Source organism: Falco naumanni, chromosome 5 (assembly GCF_017639655.2).
Source record: "Falco naumanni isolate bFalNau1 chromosome 5, bFalNau1.pat, whole genome shotgun sequence".
Taxonomy (NCBI): domain Eukaryota; kingdom Metazoa; phylum Chordata; class Aves; order Falconiformes; family Falconidae; genus Falco; species Falco naumanni.
In genome coordinates, this window is record NC_054058.1 from 85,709,692 (window position 1) to 85,737,276 (window position 27,585).

At 41.4% G+C, this 27,585-nt stretch overlaps 1 protein-coding gene across 4 annotated transcripts in view; it reads left to right on the plus strand.

Moving 5' to 3' along the window:
- PLXNB2 (plexin B2) overlaps positions 1–27,585 on the plus strand; it is a 267,945-nt gene that overhangs the window by 206,708 nt on the left and 33,652 nt on the right. For all 4 annotated transcript variants that reach the window (XM_040594019.1, XM_040594021.1, XM_040594018.1 and 1 more), the window contains exons 13-18: positions 2,194–2,286; positions 3,473–3,554; positions 8,697–8,869; positions 11,139–11,287; positions 14,269–14,377; positions 26,939–27,075. In XM_040594019.1, the coding sequence (XP_040449953.1) occupies positions 2,194–2,286; positions 3,473–3,554; positions 8,697–8,869; positions 11,139–11,287; positions 14,269–14,377; positions 26,939–27,075 (743 nt within the window). The remainder of the gene's footprint in view (positions 1–2,193; positions 2,287–3,472; positions 3,555–8,696; positions 8,870–11,138; positions 11,288–14,268; positions 14,378–26,938; positions 27,076–27,585) is intronic.

Here is a 27,585-nt window from a genome sequence, read left to right on the forward strand (position 1 = left end):
CATTGAAGAAGTAGCTACAAGTAAACAGTATAAGATGCTCATATGTAGAGGAATGAAGGCAGTGGGTTGATTGACATTGATAACATGCAGCTGTGGCCTTGCTTCAATGGCAGTGGGTTGATTGATATGGACAATGTGCAGCTGTAGCTCGTTCCCACTAAGTGGTTAAATAGCCCTGTGGAGCATGTAAGAGGAGGCTGGATGGAGGAGGTGCCTGCAGAAGAAAGAATCCAGTAGCAGTAGTGGGAGGAGGAGTGTGGTCTGGTCTCATCTCGGAAGGATGGAGAAACAGCTTGGATAGTAGAATCTGACTCCTGATAAAGCCTTTTTGCAGCTTGCTAGTTTTGTTAGTGCTGTGACAATTGGTGCCCCATCTGAGGGAAACTGATTTGGACTTGAACTGCAACACTCATATATAAGGCTTGGATTACAGCAGAAGATAGCTTACCCTTGGAGCAGGACAGAGTAATCAAGTAACCATTGGGGGGTTTTGCCACGTTCTCCAAGACTCAAGGAGCTCTGGACAAAAGCAGGGACTAGTTCTTTACATCCACAGAAGGCATCAAAGTGAAGTTCTCATGAAGTTCAACAAGGTCACTGGCAAGGTCCTGCACCTCAGTTGGGGGAAACGCCTGATATAAATATGGGTTGGAGGATGAATGGATTAGGAGCAGCCCTGAGGAGAAGGACTTGTATGGATACTGGTGGATGGCAAATTAGATAGGAGGCAGCAATGTGCTCTTGCAGCCCAGAAAGCCAACCGTATTCTGGGCTGTGTCAAAAGAAGCATGGCCAGCAGGTCAAGCGAGCTGATTTTCCTTCGCTCTGCTCTCATGAGCCCCCACCTGGAGTACTGCATCTAGCTCTGGGGTCCCCAGAACAAGAAAGACAAGAACCTGTTTGAGCAGTTCTAGAGTAGGGACATGAAAACTATCAGAGGGCTGGAGCACCTCTCCTGTGAAGACAGGCTGAGAGAGCTGGTGTAGTTCAGCCTGGAGAAGAGAAGGCTCCAGGGGGACCTTCTTGCAGCCTTTCAATATATAAAGGGGCTTATAAGAAAGAGAGACTTTACCAGGGCTTGTAGTGACAAGGACAAGAGACAACAGTTTCAAACTGAAAGAGGGTAGGTTTAGATAGGATATGAGGAAGTAATCTTTTATGGTGAGGGTGGTGAGATGCTGCAACAGGTTTCCCAGAGAAGTTGTGGATGCCCCATCCCTGGAAGTGTTCAAGGTCATGTTAGATGGGGCTTTGAGCAAGATGTCCTCACCCATGGCAGGGGTGTTGGACTAAGGAGTTGAAGGTCCCTTCCAACCCCAAGCATTCCATGATTTTATAAAGGTGAGAGTGGTCTTATCCCCCAGTGGGTTCTGGTTTCATAAGTCTATCAACAATACTATCTGAAAATATCCTTGCTACTTGTTTCTTTCTCTGGTTCTTCTGTCAAAGATGTTAGCATAGCTGACCTGTGGGCCACAGCAGAAGAATCACCCAGTGCAGAAGCAGCATCATGGGGTGACGTGTTTGGTTTTTAGCCAACTCAGTTTCTTGACTTAATCACAGAACAGATGAGCTGAGAGTTTTGCCAGTGCAGTGCAGGCTGGTACGTGCTGCAGCCTACAGGCAGGAATGAGTGGGTTTAGGGCCTATGGAGAAGAGAAGGGTAAGAAGGTGTGTAGGAGGCAGGAATACCCTTATGCTCGGGCTGCCATCAAAGACTGTCCTGTGAAAACACAGCTGGGCTCATGGTGAGACAGGAGAAACAAAGCTAGCAAGCTCTGAGAGATATTCAGTTCCATTTCCCATCCAAAGCTTGCATTCCTGCTCTGCCCAGGATCCCTACAGAGAGCTCACACAGCTCCGTTAATAACACATCTGATGTGTGAAGCCATCCAGTATTCACATCTCGTGGCTTTTTCTTATTTCTCCCTGAAATGGAGTTCTAGACGTGTTCTTGTCTTATTAGTACTGTTTGGTGCTTCCACCACTAATGAATGTTGGAGGGGTGCAGGAAAGTAGCAGATTGCGCTGGCTTGGTGTTTCACTAGCTTTGTTTTAGAAGATGACTTTAACTGGTTAGTCTTCTCCATTTGGTCTTATTACTTCCAGTGCTGAACAGAATATTGCCTGGTGATATTTTATAATGCTTGATGATGCTATACAAATTCTAAGCTGAATGTTTCTCTTCCATAGGAGAAAAAATTTGTGGTTGCAAACAGCCAGTTTGAATTTGAAGCTCCTGTTGATGAATCGCTTGAAGGAAAATTTTCATTCATGAGTAAAGAGGTAAATGCAAAATTATGATTCACCTACCAAATATATTCAGTTCTTATACTCCTGTTCCAGTGTCTGTGTGTGTCCAGAAATATACAGGTAATAGTTTCCCTTAGAGAAGAAAGTGACCTCTGATAGAGATTCTTCTTTGGCAGCAGCAAAGGCAGCAACTTGGGCTCAGAGCTCCTGGGGTCTCCCTTCAAAGCCTTCGATCTTTCTCCTTTATTTCTCTATGTAATCCATGTGTTCATTGAACTGTGCCTGGAGAAATTCGGGACCATTATTCTTCTATTCTTCCCTTTTTATGAAATCTGGTGAAATCATTGAGGATAAAAGATAAGAATTTCAGAGCTCTCCCTCTCCACACTCCAATTCATTATCTTTCCCATTTTACATCTGTAAAAATGGGAATGGTAACAATATGTTGTTGTTTGGCTACTTACTAGCTATGCTTCTTTCACTCTGGTTTATTTTAAAGAGAAAGGAAATAATATTTTTTACAAATAGTCTATTTACAAAGCTCAAAGTTGGACTCACAAATGTTATGCTGACTTTAACCTTTATGTCTTATATGCTTACTAACAGAGTAGTTCTGAGAACTAATTAGGTTTTATGCAGCATTTGAGCCAGACACAAAGTATTTGCTTTATAAAGCCATTACATTTTTTTTTTGCTCGTTTTCCTTCCTACTGGGTTTTATTGCTCCTGTCTTTCAACAAGAGCAGAAGCTTATGTCTTGGAGCATGTGAACCTTGTGCTTTGACTATAACGAGGGGGTTGCACTGCAAAAGATGCAAGAGATTTCCCCTCCATGTGGTGCAAGTCTGGCATGTCCACAGAAGTAATGGGGCCAGATGGTGTGGGAAGGGAGAACTCAGCAGGGTCAGCAGCTGTACTTACTGAATCTGAACAGTACCTTTGCTACTTGGATGCTTGTAACCAAATGTAAATTAAATTAATGAAAAAGGAGTATTCAGACATTGTTGTCCCTTGGTGCTTGAAAATTCTGATTGTGAAGGATTATGATCATTAAAACATTTTTCTGTAAGTTTGTTTGGCCAAGATGAAAAGACGACCGTGAGGTTTGGGATAGCTTCTAAAACCTTCACAGCTCTGATTATTAAGAATCATAGAAAACACATGAAGTTAACCTTGCCAAATGAAGGTATAAATATCTGTATTGTGTCATCTTTTCCAGTTCTCTTATAGTGCAAATGAGACCCTACAACTTAACTTATCCATAAGAACCGATAAGGTCAAGATTGACAGCAAACTGATGGGTAAGTATGAAATACGGGTTTAACAGGTTAATTACAGTAAACAGAAATCTATTCCTTCATAATTTGGAGTCATGTGAATAAGAATGTTACCGTTGTAGGTTTACTGGTTTGGGTGAAATAATTAAATCTGACAGATCAAAAGTTATTAATACTAAACTCAAGAATTAAACATCAGTGTTGTCAGCAAGTTTGCTGATGATGCCAAGCTGTGTGGTGCAGTCAACATGCTGGAGGGAAGTGATGCTGTCCAGAGGGACTGTGACGGGTTTGAGAGGTGGGCCCATACGAACCTCATGAAGTCCAACAAGGCCAAGTGCAAAGTCCTGCGCATGGGTCAGGGCAATCCCAAGCACAGATAAAGGCTCGGTGGAAAATGGATTAGGAGCAGCCCTAAGGAGAAGGACCTGGGGGTACTGGTGGGTGAGAAGCTCAACATGGCGTGGCGATATGCTCTTACAGCCCAGAAAACCAACCATATCCTGGGCTGCATTGAAAGAACTGTGGCCAGCAGGTCAAGGGGAGGCAGTTCTCCCCCTCTACTCCATTCTTGTGAGACCCCACCTGGAGTGCTGCATCCAGCTCTGGAGCCCTCGGCACAGGAAGGACATGGACCTGTTGGAGCAGTTCCAGAGGGGGCCAACAAAAACAATTAGAGGGCTGGAGCACCTCTCCTATGAAGACAGGCTGGGTTGTTCAGCCTGGAGAAGAGAAGGCTCTGGGAAGACCTTTTTGTGGCCTTTCAATATATAAAGGGGGCTTATAAGAAAGATGGGGACAAACTTTTTAGCAGGGCCTGTTGCAATAGGACAAGGGGTAATGGTTTTAAACTAAACTAGCTTTAAACTAAAAGAGTTTAAAACTAAAGCAGTGTAGATTTAGACTAGATAGAAGGAAGAAAACTTCTGTGATGGTGATGAAACTCTGGAAGAGGTTGCCCATAGAGGTGGTAGATGTCCCATCCCTGGAAACATTCAAGGTCAGTTTGGAGGGGGCTCTGAGAAACCTGATCTAGTTGAAGATGTCCCTGCTCACGAGGCGAGGGGGGTTGAACTAGATGACCTTTAGAGGTCCCTTCCAACCCAAACTATTCGATGATTTGCAAGTTTGGGTTTGCTCTGAAGCACAATCCTAATAGCTTCACAGTTCAAATGTAGTTAGTAGTTTGCTTTTTTTTTTTTTCTTCAATGGCCATTTCCCTTCCCCAATGAACTTTTCCTCTCCAACAGCAGAAAAGGGATCCTTCCCACTGCCACTTGTATGGAGTTCACCTGAAATCTCAACTTTCATTTGTGTCTCAGCTCAGGCAGGTTTTGGAGTCTTTACATCTGCTGGCGATCAGCAATACACAGTGTGCTTTCAGCTCATTACTTTATTCATTCATTTCTGTGGCAAAAAAAAAGTATATTAAGTGTTTTATAGACAGAGACTTGGTCTCTGATATAAATTCTTCTATTACTTCCAACATACGGCAATGAAGCAGTTATGCCTGTGAGCCTAGTCCTGAGCTGAGGCGAGGAAGCTCTGTCAAAATCAGTGGAGCCGTATCTGGGAGATGGGACCTGCCTTATGCTCCTTTGGACTGAAGTTTAAAGCATAATATTGTGAAAACTGTGAGGCAGCACACTTGTTACTTGTGTGAGGAATCAACATCAGGAAAACTAATACTGCCCCAAGTAATTTCCCCTGCAGATTAAATCTTCAGACCATATTTTCCATCTGTACAATATTTAAATTTGTTCCCTTTCTTATTGGCAGCATTGAAGTACGTGTTTAGAAGATTTTCCCTATGTGTGCAGCACTTAAAAGAGGACCTGGCATGGATGCTATGGGGAGGTCATATTACAATCTTGCACTGTCTTATTTCCATTCCAAAGGCTGTATTTAAAACTGCAGAATTTTGACCAAATACTCCCAACATCTTTTCTCCAAGTCTGTGAAAAACATTGAAAAAAAAAAAAAAAAGCTGAATTATTAAAGAAATGTTATCATTCAAATTGAAATATAGAACCCTTGCAAGAGGGGAATTGAAAACTTACCAGCAAATGTCTCCCTTTTTTTAATAAAAGGGATTTTGTTTTAATCCAAATTCTTTCCTGCTTTTAAATTTCCTTGCCATATGAAATCCAGAGCATAGTGTGTTTTTCCGCATCTTGAAAAGAATTGGCTTTAGGTATATGGTTGCTGCTGAGAAGCACCTTTGAACCTGCCATTGAAAGAACCCTTTCTTTGTATAACACTTAGTGAATACCAAGTTACAATAGCGTTTTTACATCTCAAGTCATCAGGGGTTCTGAACAGTATGAAATCCAATATATCCCTTTTATCCTTTGTCCTTTTTATCAATGATTTCACAGCTGGTATCTCAAGGTGATGGATAAGAGTTGGAATCTAATGAGTGGCTTGCTGCTGGTACATTTAATGAGCTGATCAGTGAACAGGGGGAGTGTTTAGTGCTTTAAGGCTGTAGCTTTCTCTGTGGCATTTATGCAACTGGAGGGGAGTGACGTCACATCAAGACGTTGCAGCACTGACATTGTTTACTGAGGGATGGGATGAAAATCCCTATCCAGCTGATGAAGGATAACAAAATAATTCAGTAAGCGTATTCCTGTGCCATACCAGGTGGCCATGTGGCAGTGTGGGTGGGAAATGCAGGGTTTAGGAAGGCAAGGGGAAGATTTGCTTAGCTGTTACCTGCCGAAGTCCCTGTGCGGTAGCAACCTTTCAGTGTGCTGGATTAAGAAAGCAATCTACTTCTTGCAAAAGCAATTCACAGCATAGATGCAAGGAAACTTCTCCTTGCTGCTGCCCACATCTTCTGCTTATAAAAGCAAACAGCGACAGTAGCAGGGCTGTCAGTCTGGTGCTTTTCCTCAGCGCTGCATTCTCATTGAACGTACAGATGAACAGCTGACACACAAAGTGTTGAAAATATTGCTTGGGTTATGTTTGTTGCTCAGTGACTTCCGTATTGATGTGCTCGGTGTATGAAGCAAATGATGCTGCTCCTACTTTGTACTCATAGCTTCCCTGAGAATTCAAGATAGGGGTTGAATTAAATGGATGCTCTTTCTCATTGATTCATTGTTACAAATGTCAGTCCCTCCACTTTGCCTACACCTTCAACAATGTCTCAGCTGAGTTTGTGCTGGTAAAGCTACTTGAAATCAAGTAGCTTTACTGTGCTGATTAGATGTAAGAAGGGTTGAAACCGGGCCTCATCAGTACATTAACTCTTCAGTGTAAGGTAAGGAATTAAAAATGTGTTATTCTGTTAGAGACTGGCTGTGAAACTGAATGCTGAAGGTTTTAAATATGCAGCATTTAGAGAAAAACTGCCCGTCTGAGGTTATATGCGGTCATGCAAGTGGCAGAGAGACTGTAGCCAGGGTTTGGGCATCTGTAATACTGTTCATGCCTAGCAGGGGAATAAGGACACTGCTGAAAAATAATGGAAAACCAGCATTCTCATTTTACTCTTTCAGTAGAAATCGAACATGGTAGCCTCTTGGAATTAGATTCAAAAAGCTACTGCTACAGCTATTATCTAGGAAGATACCAAGTGCATTGATATGTTAGTGAATGGAGGGTGGTTTCACAGGTGTCCTTCCTAGAGTCCAGCTCATCTGAGAATAAAAGCTTTCTTTAAATAAGCTGGTTTTGATGGCCTTTACTATATGCAGTCTCAAAGGGATTTATCCTAGTCTCGCTTGCCCACATCTGATCACCTCTACTTTGCTTTGCTTTGCTTCCTGCATCTTTAAGGATGAACCTTCTTTGAAAAAACCCGATGTCACCAAGGGTACTGTTTCTTGAGACATAATGAGCACATAAAACAGTTTATCACTAGTGGAGAGGGGAGACATTGAGTCTCTGTCTTGTACTCCCCACTCCCATCTGTGAGCACATTTAACTCTTGAAAGAGCACAAGGGGAAATCTGGATAGTTTTCTGCTGTTCTGATAAGTTAAGCTGATTTACAAGAAGACTCAACAAGTTGCCAGAGCCTTGGTGGCAGAGGGTGAGAGGCTGTGTGGCTGGAAAAAAAGAGCAGCAAAGAGTAGAGAGAAGCAGGGAAGAAAGGAAGGAACAGAAAAGGAGGGAGCAAGAAGCTTGCCTCTTTACAGTAATCAGCTCACCTTCCCAGGGAAGCACAGCACTCACACAGTGGGTAATCCGCGCAACTTGCATGCATCCCTTAGAGAAACTGTTGTCAACTTTTCTGTCTGTTTTCTTTTGGGCTGATTCTCAAGTGCATCTCCAGGCTTTCCGTATGGTGCTGAACCAACTAGCTATGTCTCAAGGCTTTGCATCTATTTGGGAAAATTAATTTTGTTCAGTGACTGTTCATCATGCTAGAGATTGATGAGTGCCAAAACAAGCTTAGTGTCTGGGACAATTAGTGCATGGTTCATCAGAAAGAGAGGCATGACTGTCTCACCTGATTTCTTGGCTCAGAAAAACTATAATTAAACACCACTATAGAAGGAGTAAGGCATACATCAGGACAAAAAGGAAAACAAAAGCAAGTAAATAGAGAGGAACGGAGGAATGAAGAGGTATTAACTTGAACAAAGGATAACACTTCATTAAGTGTTAACTTTCTATTCAGTTCAGGCTTTAGCAATGATTTTAGAAAGGCCAAAATATCCTGGAAACAGCCTACAAAGGCAGCTCTCTTCCTTTAAATATGCAGCTGGCAGAGGTCCCGTGCCAGCTGATGTCTGTTCCTACCAACACCCATGCAGAGTTTACACCCTTCCACATCTGACTCCTGGTACACCAGGAGGACCTGTTTGTTTGAACTAGTCTTTGAACAGTTGTATAGGCAGGTTCATTGAGGATAGTCAAAGAAAGGACTTTGTACTTAAACATTTGGGCAGTGCCTGAGTGACAAAAATGTGTTTGGGTTCTACTTGATAGTTTATTTATACTTTGCACATGGATAGATTTCAGGTTTTTCCATACAGGGAAAAAAAACAGTTTTCTTTCAGCATCATTCAGAGGTTAAGTACAAAGTGTGCATATTCTTCCCACAACTCCACTGAGCTTTGTATATAGGATTAATTTTACTTCCTAGTACACACTGAATACCCTTAAAACAGAGGAAAAATTCTAAGTGCATTTACCATTCATATTTCAGTGACTCTATACAACTGCTCTTACGGACGAAGTGACTGCAGCTTATGCCTCGCAGCCCATCAGGACTATAAGTGTGTCTGGTGTGAAGAAGATGGCAAGCCCAGCAAGTGCGTTTATGAAAAACTCTGTCACGCTCCTCCCACCAACACGTGTCCTCATCCAGAAATCACTCGCGTAAGATTGCTTTTTTCTCTCCCTACTCCCTATTATTTTTCAAGAGAAAGCATCCAAGCAAGCTTATACTGAAAGGCAGTTTTTTTCCTAGGGTGTTAAGTAAGCCTCTGAAATAGCTGCAAGGAAAAAATGCCAGTATTGATATGTGTGAGAGATTTGTAAAGACTCAAAATAAGAGACTGAATGGAGTCTTTGAGACTCCTTGTTTTTCAAGCCTTGTCCTCACTGTGCCAGAAGCCAGGCTAGCAGTGTACGCTTAAACATGGCACTTGATTCTTGGGAATTAGCATGGATTTTTTTCTGTCCTAAAGTCCTTTCTACCTGAAAAAAGTCTATATGAGAGGTTCACTGCTCCTGAAACTACAAGCACTTAGCAGGCTCATTAACAGGCTTTAAACTAGAATTGTAAGTAGTGTTTAATAAGGGAGCAGGTTGTTTCTGCATCACAATGTGTTTTCCAGCTGACAGTGATATTTTCCAGTCTGCACTGGAATGAAACCCAAGGTTGTGGAAGTTAAATCTAAGAAGTCAGAGAGGCCGGATGTGCACCCCTGACTTGCTCTGTGGTTGGAGCATTCATCGGGGATGAGAGAAGGGTGTTGTCCATCCTGATGGACCAGTAGCCAAAGCAAGAAGTGATAAATCCTTGCCCTTTTCAGCAAGCCAAATGCTGGTTTTCTGGGCATAATTGTCAAGGAAAGAGTGATAGAACTTCCACTGGGCGAATCTAATTTGCTGCAACAGTGGTATCAGTACTTTGAAACTCAGACGCACCCTTTAATGAAAACAAGCTATCACAAAATGCAGTAACTGTATGACAAAGGGTGAGAGTTGTAACTGGGATATTTCACTCAATAGGAACTGTTTAATTCTGAAACCTGTGGGTCAGACTCGTGGAGACACTGAATCTCCCGAGGCTGCACAGTTAGAGGTGCAGTGTGGGCGCAGGCAGACTAGCAACACGCTGGGTGGTGTTGGCCATGATGGTGTGTCTAAGAAGAAATGGCAGGTAAATAGCTGAAGTCTGCCAAGGAAGGCAAATACCCTGAAATCTCAACAGAAAGTGTGAAGAACACTTGTGTGATAGCTGTGCCAAGATAAAGATGATTTGAGTGGGAAGGAGAAGGAAAATTAAGAAAAATAAGTGTTTTCACCTGGGATACTCATTGTACATGATTGTGGATTAAATGCTAAATACTAAAATACTAGCTTTTTCAAAGCTTTTGTTAGCTTCAGATTTGAACAAAATACTTGAAAATGCCTACACAAACCATTGAGTCATTTTTCAGCTCATTTATTTATGGGTTGAGTGTAAAGGGATGGATGGCCAGCAGGCAGAAGTTGTAGTAAGTTGAACCAGTGGGAAAACAGAGCAAGTGATTCTGGAGCTGGGCTGGCAGCAGCAGCCACGTCTCTGTGCTCAGACTTGCGTAGATCTGAGAAACTGGTTTAGATGGCACAGACATTAAAGCCCAGACTTTCGGAAGCTGTATTTTTTTGGCTTCCAATTACTGCATTTGGGTCTGTGCAGCCTCCCCCTTCTTGATGGCAAACTTGCAGCCCTCCAAAGCTGAAGACCTGAAAAGGTCTTGCTGGAGGTGCTCCAAATATTACGTAGGAAAGCAGGTTAGTCTCCCAACAAATACTCAGACTTCAAGTGCCCATTCAGACCATGTTTCAACCTGAGAAATCCACTATGACTGCAGGATTTTCTCAGTCCTCGTTTTAATTGCAAATTATTTAATTAGCATCAGCCCATGTACTGCAGCATCCTACCATTTGATGCAGTAGGGAAGGTCAGGGGACTATAAAAGTTTTTGAAGACACCATGTGGGGCAGCACTGTGTGTTAGGAAGGCGCTGTTCTGATGTGAACCTAAAGGGTGAAAATCATGGCAAAAAAAATGCTGGAAAAGCTCTGTGGAATGATTGTGAGAGGAGCCCAATCCATTCACTTTTCAAAATCAGTGCTTTAGTGGAGGAAGCAAACTCAAAACAGAATAAACACCAGGCAAGAGTTTTGTACATAACAGTGCCACAGAAGACACGAAATCTGCAGCTGATGAATACTGGTTTGAGCTAACATGATTAATTAACCTTAAAAAGTTACATGGAGTGTTTTTATGTGCGTCCTGCAAGAAACATTTTTTGCATTTCAAGTGTCAGTAACTTGAAGTAGCTCTAAATAAATAGTGTACAAGATCAAAATGGTCACTGCATTATTTAATTTTGCTTTTTTTTTTTTTTTGCTTTCCCTCATGCAAACACAGATTGAGCCAAAAACTGGACCACTAAGTGGTGGAATTCTTTTGACCATAATGGGATCTAATTTGGGAATAAAAGCAGAAGATGTAAAAAATATAATGGTGGCAGACAAGGAATGTCTTTTCAAAGAGGAATTCTACTCTGTTTCCACAAGGTAATTGCTAGATATTTTTCACAAGATTTTAAAAGAAAAAAGGAACTTCTGTGCATTTTCAGGAGAAGATGCGCTTCCTGTGGTTATAAAAGGTTATCAATTAAAAAAATAACTAGTGCAACATACCAGCAATATTTCATAGTAACATGTTTGAATCTTTATTTAAAATTGTTTTAGATGCTAATACAGCAATACATTTACAATAGCATACTAACATCCTGCTTCTGATTGATAGATTATTTTCCTTTTTTGTTTGAAAAGCTTTCATAAACTGTTACTGCAGATATCTCAGGACTGTTTCTTTGTTTTTAAATTAAAGGCATTATAGGTGTGCATCTAGTCATTAAAATCTTTGCTAAATCTGAACCACAGTGCAGCCAAGCATATAAGATTTAGTAGAAAGTAGGCAAAGCAAGAGGAAGCTTAAATCTTTTTGGTTTAGTCCAGCATGGACTAAAGTTTCTTTCCTGGGGGCAGGGAGGGAGCCTGGAGTTCTGGTTTAGCTTCAGATGACTAAGTTTCATCACAGAGCCAACAAGTCCATGGATGTTGAATTGCCTAAGCAGGCTGGTAGATGTTTTGTGGATTACTTGTCACACTCTTAAGCAATGCCAAAAATTAAAACAAAGTGCCTAAATTCTTCTAGGTGTTTAATGCAAATTATATCAAGTGTCTGATTTCAAGAAGGAAGTACCCTTTTGGCTTAGCTGATAAAAAACATAGCATGAAGGTTCAGTAGTAGTATTAAGAGTAATGACATATTTTAAGCAGTGTGATTTTTCTTTCATTCACTTTTGATATATAAACCTGCAATGGAAACCTTGGCTTTCTTTCTCTTCAGTTAATTTAACTGAAGTTATTAGTAAAGTACAGTAACTTTTTGCTATTTCTGTGGTGTGTTTTGAAAGGAATCTTGAAGATATCCAAGTTATTTATTTTTTTTATTTTTTTTTTAGTTTATGAAAAATGTTTAGCTTTAGTCAGTTTGTGGATCAGACATTTAGTAGCTTCCCAGGCCCCTAGGACTTAAGAATAGCATCACCATCCACAAAATTCACAACTCTTTTACAGTCATCTTTTCCCAATCCTTATTATTTTCAGTGTTTGCAAAAGCTGCACTGAATTGCAGCATAACCTTACAAGAATTTCCCCAGCCTCTTGGCTTTTTCCTAAAGCTTTTTGATATTTTTAAATACGTGGAAAGGAGCCAGAATTGAGATAACTGGTTCCTTGTATCATAGCAACATTACTGGTTTCCTGAGCTCTGCCAGTGTGGTAATGGGTGAGAACAAATGCAACTTGCATAATGTCATTTATCAACAAATTAGGGGGGTTTGAAGGATGTTCTCCATTAGAGAAGCCTTGAAAAAGAAGTTACTCAAAATCTCCAAATAGATATCTGTAATTTTCTGTCTTTACCTTCCTCCATTCTTTTGTTTTATTATTACCTTCTTTTATTTGAATTAATAATAAAATTTAAAAAGTGTCTAGTCTTGCTCTCCTACCCTTCTGCACTAAAAAGCTAGTAATTTTTAGGAGGCAGTTGCTCCCATGGGCAGGAAAGCAGTGAGATTTAAGGCACTTAGGGCTGCTTTCTGGCTCTGTGGTGATTTAATTGTTGGCCTTGAGAAGTCATGTTCTCATTCTTTGTAGTTTTCCATTTGTAACATGGGGGAGGGGAGGCAATGCCTACGCTGGGGAGGGGAGGGAACTTTTCTCAATTAAAATCCCTGTTAGCCACGCCATGGCGTTTCACACACACACACACACACCCCAGCCCTGGCCCCCGACTGCTTTCCCTAGCTTGACATATGGTAGAAATTCCTCCAAAGGCACCGTTTCCTGTTTCTGCCTGACAAGAAGATACAACTTCCAAGAATACAGTAAAGAGATGATGAGGAACAGACTCAGGCAGCCATACACATGCCAGGACATGCAAGAATTTAGAGAATTTTGTCCATTTGCCAGTACCCAGGCAGAAAAGTCTGGAATGATCTGCAGGGGGACTTCACAATCCTTTTATTATAAATCCCAATTTAACTACATAATACCCAGTAATTTGAGATTGTTGCTTGTTTTTTTCTATTTGAGGGGTTTTGGTTGGTTTTTTTAAGCAGTCGTGCACTGCTTAAGGAAGAATGGCAATAACTCCAGAGGGAAAGAGTGAAGGAAATGAGCAGTGATCCTCGGGGTGTGTCCTATATGAAACAGTCTGCCTGCACAGGCTGCACACATTATATACCTCCTTATCTAACCGTATTATCAGCTCTCCATTAAGCATTTGTCCCAGTTTTCAAGTGTGTCAAATCCTTACTGCATTTTCATGCTCGTGTTCTGTGGATCACCTGTTTGAAATAAAAATTTAAACATCCTAGCCATCACGCAGCAGCAGTGTTAGTTAAGGTAGTGTTTTTCTCGGCCAGTGTTCTTTGACCTCTGATTTTGCATGGCTTATCTGAGGATTTATTTTCAGAGAACAGTAAATCTAAAGGGATTTTGACCATAGGTGTAAAAATACACTATTTTAAAGCTGAAAGATAGCAGAATGCATAAAAGTATCAGCAATTAAAACACACAAAGTTATAAGATAGCTGACGTTCTGATCCTTACAACAAGGGAGGTGAGCATCCTTTGGTTTTTTTAACATTATAAGGTCCAGTGAAAACCTTGTGTAGGGTTAGGGAGGTTCATCTCTGACTGCTGGTCTGAATTTGAGTCTTCTGTAGAAGGCATCTCTATTAACGGACTGCTGAGGTACCTGCTGTGTACAGTGCTCAGGTTTCAGTTTTACCTACCTTTAGATTGAAGATTAAATTATTCTTGGGTGTTTTTGCTGGGAATCTGAGACAGCGTTCAAGTACCTTGTGTAGGATAAAGCAAAGTTAGCGCTTTTGCTGTCAGTGTGTGTGGTAGCTCACATAAATTGCATTGGTATTGTAGCTGTTACTTCTAACAAATAAACTTACATTCTTTCTTGCTAGGATTGTATGTCAAGTTGGACCAATGAATGAACCAAAACAAGGACAAATTGAAGTTAACATCAACGGAAAATTAGGCAAATCACCAAGTGAAGTGCTGTTTACATACCAGGTAAGTGCATTTTTTTGAGACATCTGTTTTATATGTTATGTGTGACTAAAGTTAGAAGTTCACCTGTTAAGCACAGAGTTGCTTGTGTTTGCCTTACAAACTTTGTTTCATCAATAGCACTGTCATTCAAGTATGTTAGAAAACACTAACCTTGAGCATTTCTTTACACAAAGGGTTTACCAGAAATCTATTCTGATCAATAGATCCAGAGTCTCAAAACAGGATGATATTGTTTGTAATTCAAGTTAAAAAGATGTGGTAGAAAAGAAACTGTAATAAAATTATTTAGTAGTGACATTTCTTATAAGTGTCACTATTGAATAAAAAAAATATTGAATGAAAAAAAACAGCACTGCAAAAAAATTAGGTATTCTTTAGATGCACAGTTGGTGCACTATTATAATCACAGTGTTTAGTCTAGCCAGCATTCTTAATTACAAGAATGGATGCAGAACAGCTGAAGAGTAAATAATGAAGGTACATTAATTTTTTAATATTTATTTCATTTAAAAATATGACATGCAGAGCCACAGACAGCATGATGTGTGTTCATGCTACACATCCTTTGTTTTCAGTGTCACTATGAAGGAGAATTTAGTTTGTGTCTTAATTGCTTTACCCTAAATGTGGCCGTAGGTTATAGCTGGTCTAGCCTGTGGTTTTAGCAGCAAGTGGCTTTATCTGTATCTATGAGGTCTTCAAAATTTTTATAAGAGCCCGTGATAGCTGAGAAGTTTAAATAATCTCTGTCCTTATATTGATACTTAAAATTACACCTACAAACTGTAAATCTATAAAACATAAAGAGTGGGTTAGGCTTTTATCTTCTCCCTTGTTTAAACTTATGTCTCATTAATTCTTGGTATCTTGTGAGAAGGAAAGGAAAAGAGTTGGCAGTAAGCAGTAGAATAAGTCAAGAATGACATTCAACTGAGAAGAGGATATTCTCGTTTTTACAAAACAGGGTAGAAGTGTTTTTTCCATAATTTCCCAGCAAATACCTCCTCTTCCTGGTGATACCTCTGCAAAAAATACCCTTTTTGCTTGAAAATGTCCTCTGTTCCTTTGTGGAAATGTAAGTTATAAGTAAGTCTTTCGTCATCAATCTCATTCATCGTAACCAGAGAACAACGACATAATCTCCCATGTTTATGTGTTTGTGGTCTCTAGGACAGAGGCTATGACAAACCCTACATAAGATGAGATTTTGACATGAGCCCGTTGCGTTGGGTATGTTTTACACCAGTTCTCCTGTGCATCTCCTGTGTTTAAAGATTCTACTGTGGTTTGCATGAAAACCACATGAAGATGTTATGGAGTATGTTGAAACAGAATCTGAAGCCCCCATGTAGGCTTCAGAGCCTGTCTGTAAACTTGTTCTGGTGTGATTCCCTGCTCAGCCCATCTGAGAGGCAAGATAAGCAACCACCACTTTTGGCTACTTAATGGGAAGATTCTTGATCGCCCATCCGTGAGGCGCTTGGAGAAGGCGCTGAGCACAGGCATCCTGCAAGTCCAAGACTCCCTCTGTGCCATCTCTGCCTGCATGGAGGTTACTGAAATACCAGACGCCTAGGCTAACTGCTGATACAGAGCATTTTTATTTACTGCAAAAATCTTTCTGTGGGGACTCTGCTTACAAAACGCAAAGCAATGGCAAGTAATACGGTTGGTGCCTTAAAACTGGTGGAATTGGTGTCCAGTTTCATTTCATTTTGTTCCACAACAAAATGAAGCCAACTATGAACTGCAGTAGGATTAAAGTCAGTACAGGGGTGTCGTACCAACGCACACCTCTACAAGTACGACACAAGCGCTTTTGGCATGAGAACAGACGATCAGAGCAGAAAATCACGTCAGTTGATGTTGTTAAAAGCTACAGTCTTGTTTCATTGCTGTTTTCAGGCAGCTCTTTGGTGAGTTCTTTCAGCAGACATGCGAAATCTGTGCTTTGTATAAAACCTTTTCTGTTCCATATATACAAAGGAAAGAAAATATTCTTCTTCCCAAGAGCCTTCCTAAAATAAATTTTCTATTATCTCTCCCCTTTTCTTTGCACGTAGTCTGGCTACCCTCCTGCCGGTAATTATCACTGTTTTAACTGTGTGCTCTGATTACTGGAAGCAAAATAGCTTCAACTTTAGCAGTGACCACTCTAAATGCAGTGTGTGGCAGCACGGGGCAGAAATGCACAAGGAGACTGCAGCTGCTCAGCCCAGTGTGGCTCTGTGCCCCAGAGGTGTCACCATACTCCCTGCAGTTTCAGCCTTGTGCATGTGTCTAGTGCCTGCCACCAAAAGCACAGTGTCAGTTACCAAGTAGATTGGATATAAGGAAGAGGGTTTTTTATGGTGAGGGTGGTGAGACACTGGAACAGGCTGCCCAGAGAAGTTGTGGATGCTCCGTCATTGGAAGCGTTCAAGGTCAGGTTAGATGGTCATGTTGAGCAACTTGATCTAATGAAAGATGCCCCTGCCTGTGGCAAGGGGGTTGAACTACATGATCTTTGAGAGTCCTTCCCAACCCAAACCATTCTGTGATTCTATAAGTACTACTATGTCTGGCTCTTGCTGATACCCAGTCTGAACAAAGAAATGCATTTTTAAAGCTGGACTGATGAGGATCAATAGTCAGCACAACTTGGGGCTCAGCCTTGGGCATCTGCCCTGTCTGCAGCACAGTTCTGAGCTGAAGAATGTGCGAGACCTCCATTAAATGGGTCAAAAATCCACTTAAAAGGGAAGCCATGGTTTCAATTTAAAATTACTTCTGAACTAGAATGCCCTGGTCCACAGGAGTCTGCACCGTGCAGTAAACATCTCATCTGTATTTGTTGCATAACAGGGGAAGAAAGCTCTGTTTCTCCCTACCCATCACAATTTCCCCGTCTGACCCGAGTGCTGCTCAAGTCCAGCCATTCCAGTGAAATTAAATTCTGGTCACCCAGTTCTCCTTTACTGACATTTCTGTTGTTTCAGTACAAGCAGCATCAGGCAATAACCATTCTCCTGTTTAGTAAAATAGAAATGAAGTGATGCTAGATTTTAATATCCAGCCCTGTGGTACATCTGGAGCGCTGACAGCTTGAATGGTCTCGAAGCAGGTGGAGCAGTAACACAGGCTAAAGGCCAGTCCTGCTTTTTTATTTGTTGTTAACTTCATCTGATTTGGTTGTTACTCTGATGGTGAGAAGCAGTATCAAAGGAGAGAGTTAGGTTTTTCATAGGTATATGGCCCTGATTTGCTGATCCCATACAATCACAAGCATGATTCCTTTCTCAGAATGCCTCATCTTCAGACTTGAGCCACCAGAAGGGAGAGCATGCAGCTGGTTCTGGGATCTCCAGCATCTGTTAGCAAGAGCAATTCTGTGAGTTTTAGACTGTGGATGTTAAAAAGACTATATGGTGTCAGATAGCTCAAACAAATGTAAGATGGTGAAATTAGAGGTAGAACTTTGCAAAAGTGTAATACGTTTCTGAGGTTCTGAAGGTGCAGGAAGGGACTGGCTTGGAAATAACGACTTTTCAGTACATCAGGAAGTCTATTTACCTAAACAAGGTGAGATGAATAACCAAAAAGAGGAAGAAGGAGGATAAATTAGAGTCTGATCTGAAAACAGTCATGAACGTGACTATTCACCTTACTGAAGGTTTGAATGTGAACTTGAACAGCACGGTTACATTCAACAAAGTGCACACTTTCACTTCGATCTGCTCCCAGCTTGGCAGTTTCCTCTTACCTCCATCCATCCTCTGCTTTCCCTCTTGGTTTTTGAAGCAGTTGCTTTGGGACCTCTCACCAATGCAGTGCCATTAGTGCCCCAAGGCTTTTGTGAAGGGGTTTAGCTAACTCACTGATTTTTTACCCTAAGTCTTTACCTCAACACATGCATTTTACACTGCAGTTGGGGGTTTTGAGTGCGTTTTTGTGGGGAGGTATTACATGCTTGTTGCCATTACGATTGATGCTGATAAACCACACATCTGCAGCAGTCTGGAATTGCTTCCAGAGGATCTTATTTTATTCTTGAGTCCTGGAGCATGTCTTGTTTGTTTCTCAGCCTGCATAGGGGCCAGGAGAACTCCTGGGTAGCCAAGAGTTTTAGCAAAGTTGGCCTTTCCTCATGTGGGCATTATTAGACTTAATTATCATCTGAGCTATGCACTTAAATACATGTCCCACTATCCGGTGCTCATGGTTCTGCTTGAAAGTTGCCAGTGAACACTGGCTGCATGATCATGCAGACTTCCCAGTCATGCATGCTTCCATTTCTCCATCAAACTTGTCAGCAAGGCTCTGTGGTCTTTTCAGAAAATCATGTGGTGCCTGCCTCACAATAAAAAAACGCTGCCTGCAGTCCAAAAAATCAGTTGTTTAAAATACCAACCCTTTGCATCAGTATCCCATAGACAGTAGACAGCACACAAAGTGTATTTGCCAGGCAAGTGCTCTGCCTTGGAGTGACTGGAAGCATTTGATCAGCTCACACGGTGTGAGGTTTGGATAAAGCAGCCCCAGAAAGGCAGGGCTCCACACGCTTCTCTGCTGTTGCAGAAATAGCCCAGAACTGGAGCCTGGCTTGTGTTGTGGATGCTGTGATGAGGCGAGCTGGTGGGTCAGGTCAGCCGCTGCGGTGAGTACCAGACTGCCAAGAGTGCGCAATGGAAATTCTCTGGTTGAATATCCTGTGAGTGGGTGGCTTGTCTGAAGAAACAAGAAGCAGGCTCCCTTGAATTTGAGAAAGGAGGGAAGTGGAAGGGGGAGAAAAGCAGTTCCTAATGATTTGCATGCCCTGTTCAGAAGCTTAATTTAGCTCCTGTGGTTACCTTTATAGTCCATGAAATGACATTTTGACCTCCATGAAGGTGGCCAGCATCTACAGCACTTCATGGGCTATGCCTTTAATGGTTTCAATTTTTGTGTGCGTTACATACAAGTGTTGGCAGAATAATTTGGCTTTCAGTGCAGGGCAGATAATTTTGGCAACAAATTAGTTCATTTACAGACCTGCATCAAGAGCCAGAACTTATTGCAGCTGGAACTAGGATGAGGAAAGGGAAATGTTACTCGTGAAGGAAAGGACATGAGATAAATGCAGAGCAATAATGTGCTCTGTACATTTGTGAAAATCTTTATCCATAAGTCTGTGCACTGTCACCAGGTCCTTGAAACGGCATCCCTGTGCTCTGCTTGTGTGGAAGCCAAGAGCCCAGCCCTACTTGTGAAGATGTGCATTAGCATCAAAGGCAAACCCCCAACTGGAGGTCACTGCTTACCGGAGCTGGCAGAAGGGAGCTTAGGTGGCTTTGCTATTTGTTGCCCATCACGTCCATTTGAACACATCCATCTGTTGCTGGCTTCCCCTTGTGCTGCAGCTGGCATCTCTCATGGCATCACAGCGATGTACTCTGCCACCATCCTCTTTTCCCTCCCCAGTTGTGTCTCTGCTTGTGGTCTGGCACAGTTGCATTTTCTCCAGCATCCCACTCTGAGGCATAGAATTCATGCCCAGGTTTCTTTGCATCTCTGTTAGGCTCCCCTTCTCTGTTGCCTTCCAACTGTTCCTGAATTTCTGGCCCCTCTTGTGATCCACCAGTATCATCCTTGGTGGCTGGTTGTTTCTGCTGTTGATTTTCTGCATTACTGAAGGATAAAGGGTAACTGCTTTTATCTTGGTGGTATAGTTCTTGGGCTAGAAACTGCCTACCACAGATGAATGTTATAGTAGATAGTATCCCTATTTATAGAGTCATGCCCAGGAATATAAAAAGCTGAGGATATGCTTGGTGACAGATGAGTGGAAAAACAGAAAAAGAAGAAATGCAGAACCTAGGTGGTGCTCCACAGGAGTGCACTCTTCTTGTTCTTGAATACTGTGCAAGGGACCATGAGTGAGTTAGCTGGACATGACAGTGTAAACCAGGAAAGCTGCAAAGCAAACAGATCGAGTGAAAAAGAACATGAATCGGCCTGGCAGATCAGATCTCAAAGGCAAGTCAGGTGAGTGAAAAAGAGGCTGGGGAAATGGTTTTCATTTGCACCTGCATATCTTTAACGGTAAAATTACAAAGAAGCTGGATAAAAAAGAAAGGGAGAATAGGAGTAACCCCACTGTTAGCCAGATAGAAGCTGTGCTTTGATTCAGCACCAGCAGACCAGAGAGATCTAAAATGTTGGGAGCTCTCTGAAAGCATTTTCAGCCTGTAAAAGGTATCTTTTACTAAAATTGTAATCAGAAACCTGAAGAGATAAGAGGTCACCTTCCTAACTGTGCAAAAAGACTAACTGCAAGTCATAAAATATTAAAGATTAAAAAGTTCATTCTAGATTAATAAACAGGATGATTAATGTAAGCTGAAATGTGAATGCTCAGAGGGTCTGCAGTAGCTGTATAAGAGCAGCAGTCATGTACACTGCTAATAAGTAAGTTTGCGTCTAAATGTGATTGTAAGTCGAAAAGGCATGGAGATAATTTACCCTCTAGCATGCAGAAAGCATGAGACTAAAATGAAAAATATATCAGCATTTCTGTGAACAGATTTGTAAGTAGGAGGCAAAGGATACAAATAGAGAAAGCAAAGAAGAGATTTCTAGCTGTGATGAAGAAAACAGGACACTGGAAAATGGCCTGAGTGTGAAGTCATATACATACTTGGGCCAGTGTATAGCTTTTTGCCAGTATTTTTTTTTTTTTTTTGCCAGTACCTCTGTGCTGACAAAGCACAGAGCACCTCAGAGGACGTACTGTTGCAAGACTATGGCATTACTGTCAGGCAAAACCAAAAAATATAGTTTGTGAAGCTCAGGTTAGTCCCTGATGCAAAGATAAGGCAGTGGCACACAGGAATGCGAACACCACGTAAGGAAATTCATTGGTATTACAAAGAAAATAAATGAATTTGCTACCAAACAAACTAGCGCTATTTGAACGGTATGTACCATAAGGAATGTACAAAGACTTAGAAACTGTCGTTGTCTCACTGCTTCAAATTGGTGCAGATAGCCACTGCTTTGAGGTAAATGGTATCAATGGGATGGGCACGGATCACAGCCACAAAAGCAGAAGAGGTAACATACCTGTAGCATTATTATTTTTCCAGCAAAGCTGCCTCATGGTTATCAACGTGCTGGGAAAGCTGCTTATCACTTCAGGAGTACTAACCCAGCAACGTGGTACAACATGGGAAGGCAGGGCTGCAAGTAGGCTTTGAGTTCTTTAGCTCAACGTTATTACACCTAAGTAGGATTTAAGGAAGGTTTTTATGTAAGATATGTAAAATGCTCAAATTTCCCATGACTGACAGGCTACAATCTGTTTGGCCCTGCAGGCAAGAAATCCTGTTGAGGTCAAATTATTTCTTTAGGGTAAACCACGCTGTAGGGAGCAAGTTACACCCATTGATGAGTTGAACTATGTGATTGTTGTAGGTCCCTTCCAACTGAACTATTCTAATGTATTTTATTCTGAATAGCATAGTCTTGGGTGTGCTTGTGTTTCACCAAAACTGCAAATCCGCTTCCTAACACAGGGCATGATCATGAGGGCGTAAGGTGGTAGGGGGTCTCTGTGGAGGGAAGTCACTCTGCTGGGAGATGATTTACCAGGCTTTTTTAAACTAGACTATCAAAAAACCCACATAATGAGGTAACCTGTTATTGCAGAAAATATTTATGCTCAAACATTAACCTACCTGGAAGACATGAACAATATTTTCCTGGTTCAAAAAGAGAAGTATAGATCTGAAAGAACATTCCTTCATTTCAAGGAAAATAAGAAGAGATTGAAATATGTATGAATTGTGATTTTGTACACTTTAAGGAATTATGAAACAAGGGTTAAATTAACATTTGTAGGGTTGTTTAAATTTTACTATGTCCATGAGAAATGAAGTACTGCCAAGCCCTCACAAAGGTTGACGTTTTCCAGAATTATTACAAGACTTCTAAAAATTTCATATAGGACACATAATCAAATGTTCTGCTTAGCATCATAATTGCACGGAGCCACTGCAGCACGCTTTTATAGTGGTGCGCTGTGCTGTGATGTTACAGAAAGTGTGACTTCCCTTGGGCACCTTCTGACTGAACCAACAAAGATCCCAAGGTGCAGAGGGCTGAAAATGAAAGCAGCGTATTTATTATGACAGCAGGCGTACTTCTGATTCTAAGACTGAAATGAGAAAAGGGCAGAAACAAGGAGAGAAGAAATATCCCTGGGGGGATTCGGAAAAGGTGACATCACTGATCATGCAGCACTGGAGGTCCTAGGTTTATCAGTGCTGTTTGTAGGGTTAAACATTCGTTATTGGTTGAATTAAAGGGCGTTGCCTCTTGGTAACAGCACCACTTTTATTACCCCTCAAAAAAAGGGTTGCAGTGAAGGCTTTACCCTTTGCCCCATGTTTTCCTCTGCAAGGAGAAGGAATCTCATGCAGGGCTGTGGTAAGCAACATAGAGCTGTGGGTTAGGTGCAGCTTTGCTTAACTGTGTAAGGTAAGACTGTAAGAGAAGACTAGGCCTGGCGGCTTCCCGGGGTCTGAGCCTCTTTGTCCCACTGGTGGGTGACATGTCAACCATGTGAAGTGGCTGCCTTCTCCTTAGGTAACACAATTCTTATTGAAGGCTTGTACCACCACTGATCGTACTTTTTCAAATTATCTTGGCATTCAGCGAAATACCACTGTCCTGCTGATTCTATCTACCTAACTGCGTTTTTGAAAAATGCTTCCTGGATGAGCATTTGGATAACCGAAATCTTTATCTTTATTGGTACTCTTAAGAAGACTGCCAGGTGGAGCAATGTAGCTTTGCTCTTGGAGCCATCCATGAATACTTTAGGACATCACTGAAACTTGCTCGTAGCACATTGGTTTTGCAATAAAATGGTTATTAAAATTGTTAACATTCTTGGTAATCTATTTCAACTACTTATTCTTTCTGGCAGGTCCTTAAGAGGAAGGGAAAAGGGGGGAATGTGAAACAGAAAATAGGAGGTTAAAACTAATCAAATCTTTTTCCTGACAAGTTTATGGTAACAAAGTGTTACTATACAATGCTCTGATTTAGCAGTCATGCTGAAGAATTCCTCTGCACACAGACCATGGTTCAGCTTCTCCTTATTAGATCATCTTATGAGGTGTCCACATTATTTGGTCTCTGGAGAGCTCTTGGTATTTGCAGAATTAAATATGAATACTTTGAATTAAGCTGTTTAAAATAGCCCTTCGAGGAACTGCTGCAAGATCAGCGATTAAAGAGAAAATACAGGTTAAACAGAACTATTCCATCTCCTCCTTGGCTGCTACCTGGGTTAGCTGCCAGGATGGTTCTCGCCTTGGTTTTCCATTCAGCCTGAAGTGCAGCCGAGATGTGCCTGCTCTCGGGTGCAGCTGTGCCGTGGGTAGGGTGAAATGTGGGTGGCATTTTCTCCCCTCCGGTGTAGCTGGGCTTTAACTTCCAGCAGAGTTGAAGTCCTAAGAAAAAAAAACAGTTTCTGAGGAAAATGGAACACATATTTGTTTCACTTCCCCCTTGCAGCTGTGTTATTCAGAGATAACTTTGCTGTTTGGGTACCTATACATCCCTTTTCCTAGGGAGGCAAATGTAGGCACCACCGAAAGGTCTGCCACAGACAATGGTGCTGCTCAGTTCTGGTTTAAGTTCGTGGTTCACTCGATATTTACTGGTTGCTAAGAACAGAGCCAGGTGACACCCTGCCAGCCAAAGTTACCTGTCAGATAACCCAGCAGAGCTTTAACAGCACAATTATTTCACATTTTTGCAGGAAGAAAGGAATAACGGCTGTCCAGCAGAAGTTCCTAGCAAGCTTCCTTGCATTTTTTATGCTGAGGTTACAGAGAACAGTGCTGTGTGATGCTTCAGAAACCTTTTCTTGTTCCTTTCCTTCCCAAGTCTGTCTTAGGAGCTAGGCTTTCAGTGGAGGTAGTATTTAGGGAAAAGGCCACACGTTTGAAATAGTTTTTCTGAGGTTCAGGGATAACTAATTTGTCCATACTGATTCTTTAGTGGTTCTTGGCAGATATTTTTGTCTGAAAGCTGTCCCAGACATGTTACACTGTGGATTTTTACTGTGGATGGCACAGAGGCCCAGCATGCTTAACAATTCATAGCAGTTAAAATTTCATTTGAATTTAATAAAAGGTATTACTGTTTTCTGTCTGTGTGGTAAAGTTACACTTAAAATATTTGATATGTTTGTATAAACTATTTATTGACTGTGTGTTTTATATATCATTTTGATTGTAATTTTTTTAGCAACAAAATTGTGTTACAAAAAAGCACAAATGAGTTTTTCTGTGGAGTACGTGTCTAGGCCTGTGTTAATTTAAACTTCAAGTGTGATTTTTAAAACTGACCCCCTCCAACTTTTTACCTACCCTGGCATGACTTACTTCAATTTAGCTTAAATTGGCAAGCAATTAAATCCAAAGAAGAGTATGCACAGAGAGGGTTATATAGACCTACGCGACCAAGTTTTAGTCAACTTCTTTATATTGAAGCGAGGCTCTTTTTTGCTTAAATAATGCTGTAAAATTACTTTGAGTCACTTCCCTACGTAAAATCTTGTAACCTGAGTGGTGTATTAAATTAAAATTAAATCAAAGGTTAGTACATGAGAGCAGTCATATGCTGCAGCGACGTACATCTTGAGGAGTGAAGGGTTTACAAACAGATTTCTCTCAGGGAAGAAAAGCAATTGACACCCAATTAGTGTTAAAGCATATTCCTAAAGCTCAGTGACTTGAGAGCAAATTGCAGTTGTCATTGTGGGTTTGTGAAGTGAGCTGAACCATGATGCATTCCTTCAAAGGGAAGTTGCTCAGACATGAAGGTATAAGACAAGCACAGCAAGTACGAGTTCTCCGTGTTTCTGTAATATCTGTGCTTCAATGAAACAAATTTGTAAAGTAACCATGTGGTCAATTGGATGCATTTTTACAGATTCCTGCTGCTTTGTAAAAACCTGTCGATGGCTTACTGAGCTTTGAACCAAACTGTGGTCCCCCTCCTCTCTGCCATTCATGGGCCCTTGGTTTTGTAGCTGTAAGCTGTCAGAGATGGCAGTCTGTGCCTGAACAAAACAACACGGGGGAAAGGCTTTTGTTGCACGACTAGTAAGATGTGGGCTTGTAGCTCTCTGTTTCTGAGCAGGGCTTTTCCTCCTTAGAATGGAAGATCAGCACGGTGTGATGGTGATCAGGGAAACCCTCAACAGCAAGGGAAGTTTTCAAACTTCTTTGCTTCTCCTTATTTGCATATGCTTCATACAGAATAGCTGCAAGCCGCGACTTTATTATCAGTCAACCATTTTAGCAAGATTATGCAAGAGGAGGAGGACAGCAGATGTCATTTACAAAAATACATGAGATTGGGAAATAAGCTTATGGCTTATTGGACTCATTTAAGGAAGGCTTGTGTTTGAATATGGATGAAGAAGCACAGTTATACATCAGAAAAGGCATTACCTATTCACAGCCTCCCTGAGCTGTTCATCTGGTATGCTTTAGCAAACGCAGGGTCCCTCGTAGCCATGCTTGGACGTGGCATCCTATCTGTGCACGTGGCAGCTGGCTGCATGGGACCACCTTGCTGCCTGCGTGCACCGCAGCTGCCGCCCCAGTGCAAGGGCTGTAGCATGTCTGCAGACCCAGCCAGGCAGGCAGCGCTCACCTGGAGCTGGCTGCTAACCCATCTCACGCAGCTTGCACGGCTTCAGTCATCGTCTTGATTCAGCAGCTTCAGTTTTGTCCTAAATAACAACACTTTTCTCAATTAGAAGCAGGGACTACTTAGTGATGAAGTAATTAAATCAAATTGTCATAGCTCCTGGAATACAATCACGGAAACAAAGACTGAATTGAGAACAAAAGGAGGGAAATTATTTGATAAATTTAAATATCTAACAAATTTCACAACAATTTGAAGTGTGTCTGCTTGCTGCGATTGGTTTTAAGAAATCTGCTCCAAGGTTCTAGATGCATAAAGAAAAGCTTAGCGTTTTCTGATTTTCTTTCTTTGCAAGCTCATTGCTCAATAATAGGATAACAGTTTTACCACAATTAAGAGCCTTACAAGATAAAGGGAATCTTGTTCTTTCTGTTCGGTATCAGTTTTTAAAACCTTGCTCTGCCTATCATGTGGCTGACACAGAATGTAGGAAAGGGTAAGGAAGGGTGAAGACAGCCATAAGGAAGAGAGAAATCTTAAAATAAGTATGAAAACAGGAAATCCAACAGGAAGCTCTCACAAACTTAATGGCAGCTAAGTCTACATTTTTAAAATAGGGAATTGAAATTCATGCAAAGCCTCATAAAATATAGTATGGAAAACATAGAATTACATTCACATCATCTGTTACTTCTTCCTTCAGCGTGAATAATGAAAGATTTTGTTTTAGTTTAGAATTGTCCAACATTATTTTCATTTTCTTATTTTTCAGGTAGTAATATTAAACTTCTGTTAGCTATTATATCAATTAATACTGGTGTAAATTTCATTTTAATTTTCCTAATTATTTTGACCATCTCCTCTTTGCAGGAACCTCGTCCTTCTCGAATAAGACCTGAAAGTGGGCCACAAGCGGGTGGTACCACACTTACCATCACTGGTACAAACCTGGCCACTGGTTCCAAGAAGGATGTTAAAGTTTCAGTCGGTAGCCAGCCTTGCAATGTGTACGTACCCTGAGTAACTAACAATAGAGAGCTGTATCCTAACAAAGCACCAACCTTTTCTGGCCTTTAGAAATTAAACAAATCCATTGTCTAGCTCTTCATGATGCAACCCATGCAATGGAGTTCTGCACGTAACATTCAAACAGAAATTACTCAGAGGATCCAGCTGGAAGAAGCAGCTCTGAAAACAACGAAAGTGGGAGAGCGCAGATATCCAAAGATTTTTCCAGTTTCAGCTTGCTCTGCTGGACTGGCTGCTCCAAACCCATCTGTGCTTTCACTCAGCATCTCAGTGGTTCTGTATAAAATCCTTATCTTCTGCTGCCACTTGACTTGTTCCTCTCACTTCTTTTCCCTTTTATTAATTGCTACCCTTCTCTTCTGCCCAAAAGAAGAATGACATGAGGTATGCTGACATTGCATTGTTCTTGTGTTTGTACACTACTCCTTTTCATATCCTACATATTTTTTAAAGATCTAAGTGATCTGAAGAGAGTGTTGTCTCCTCTT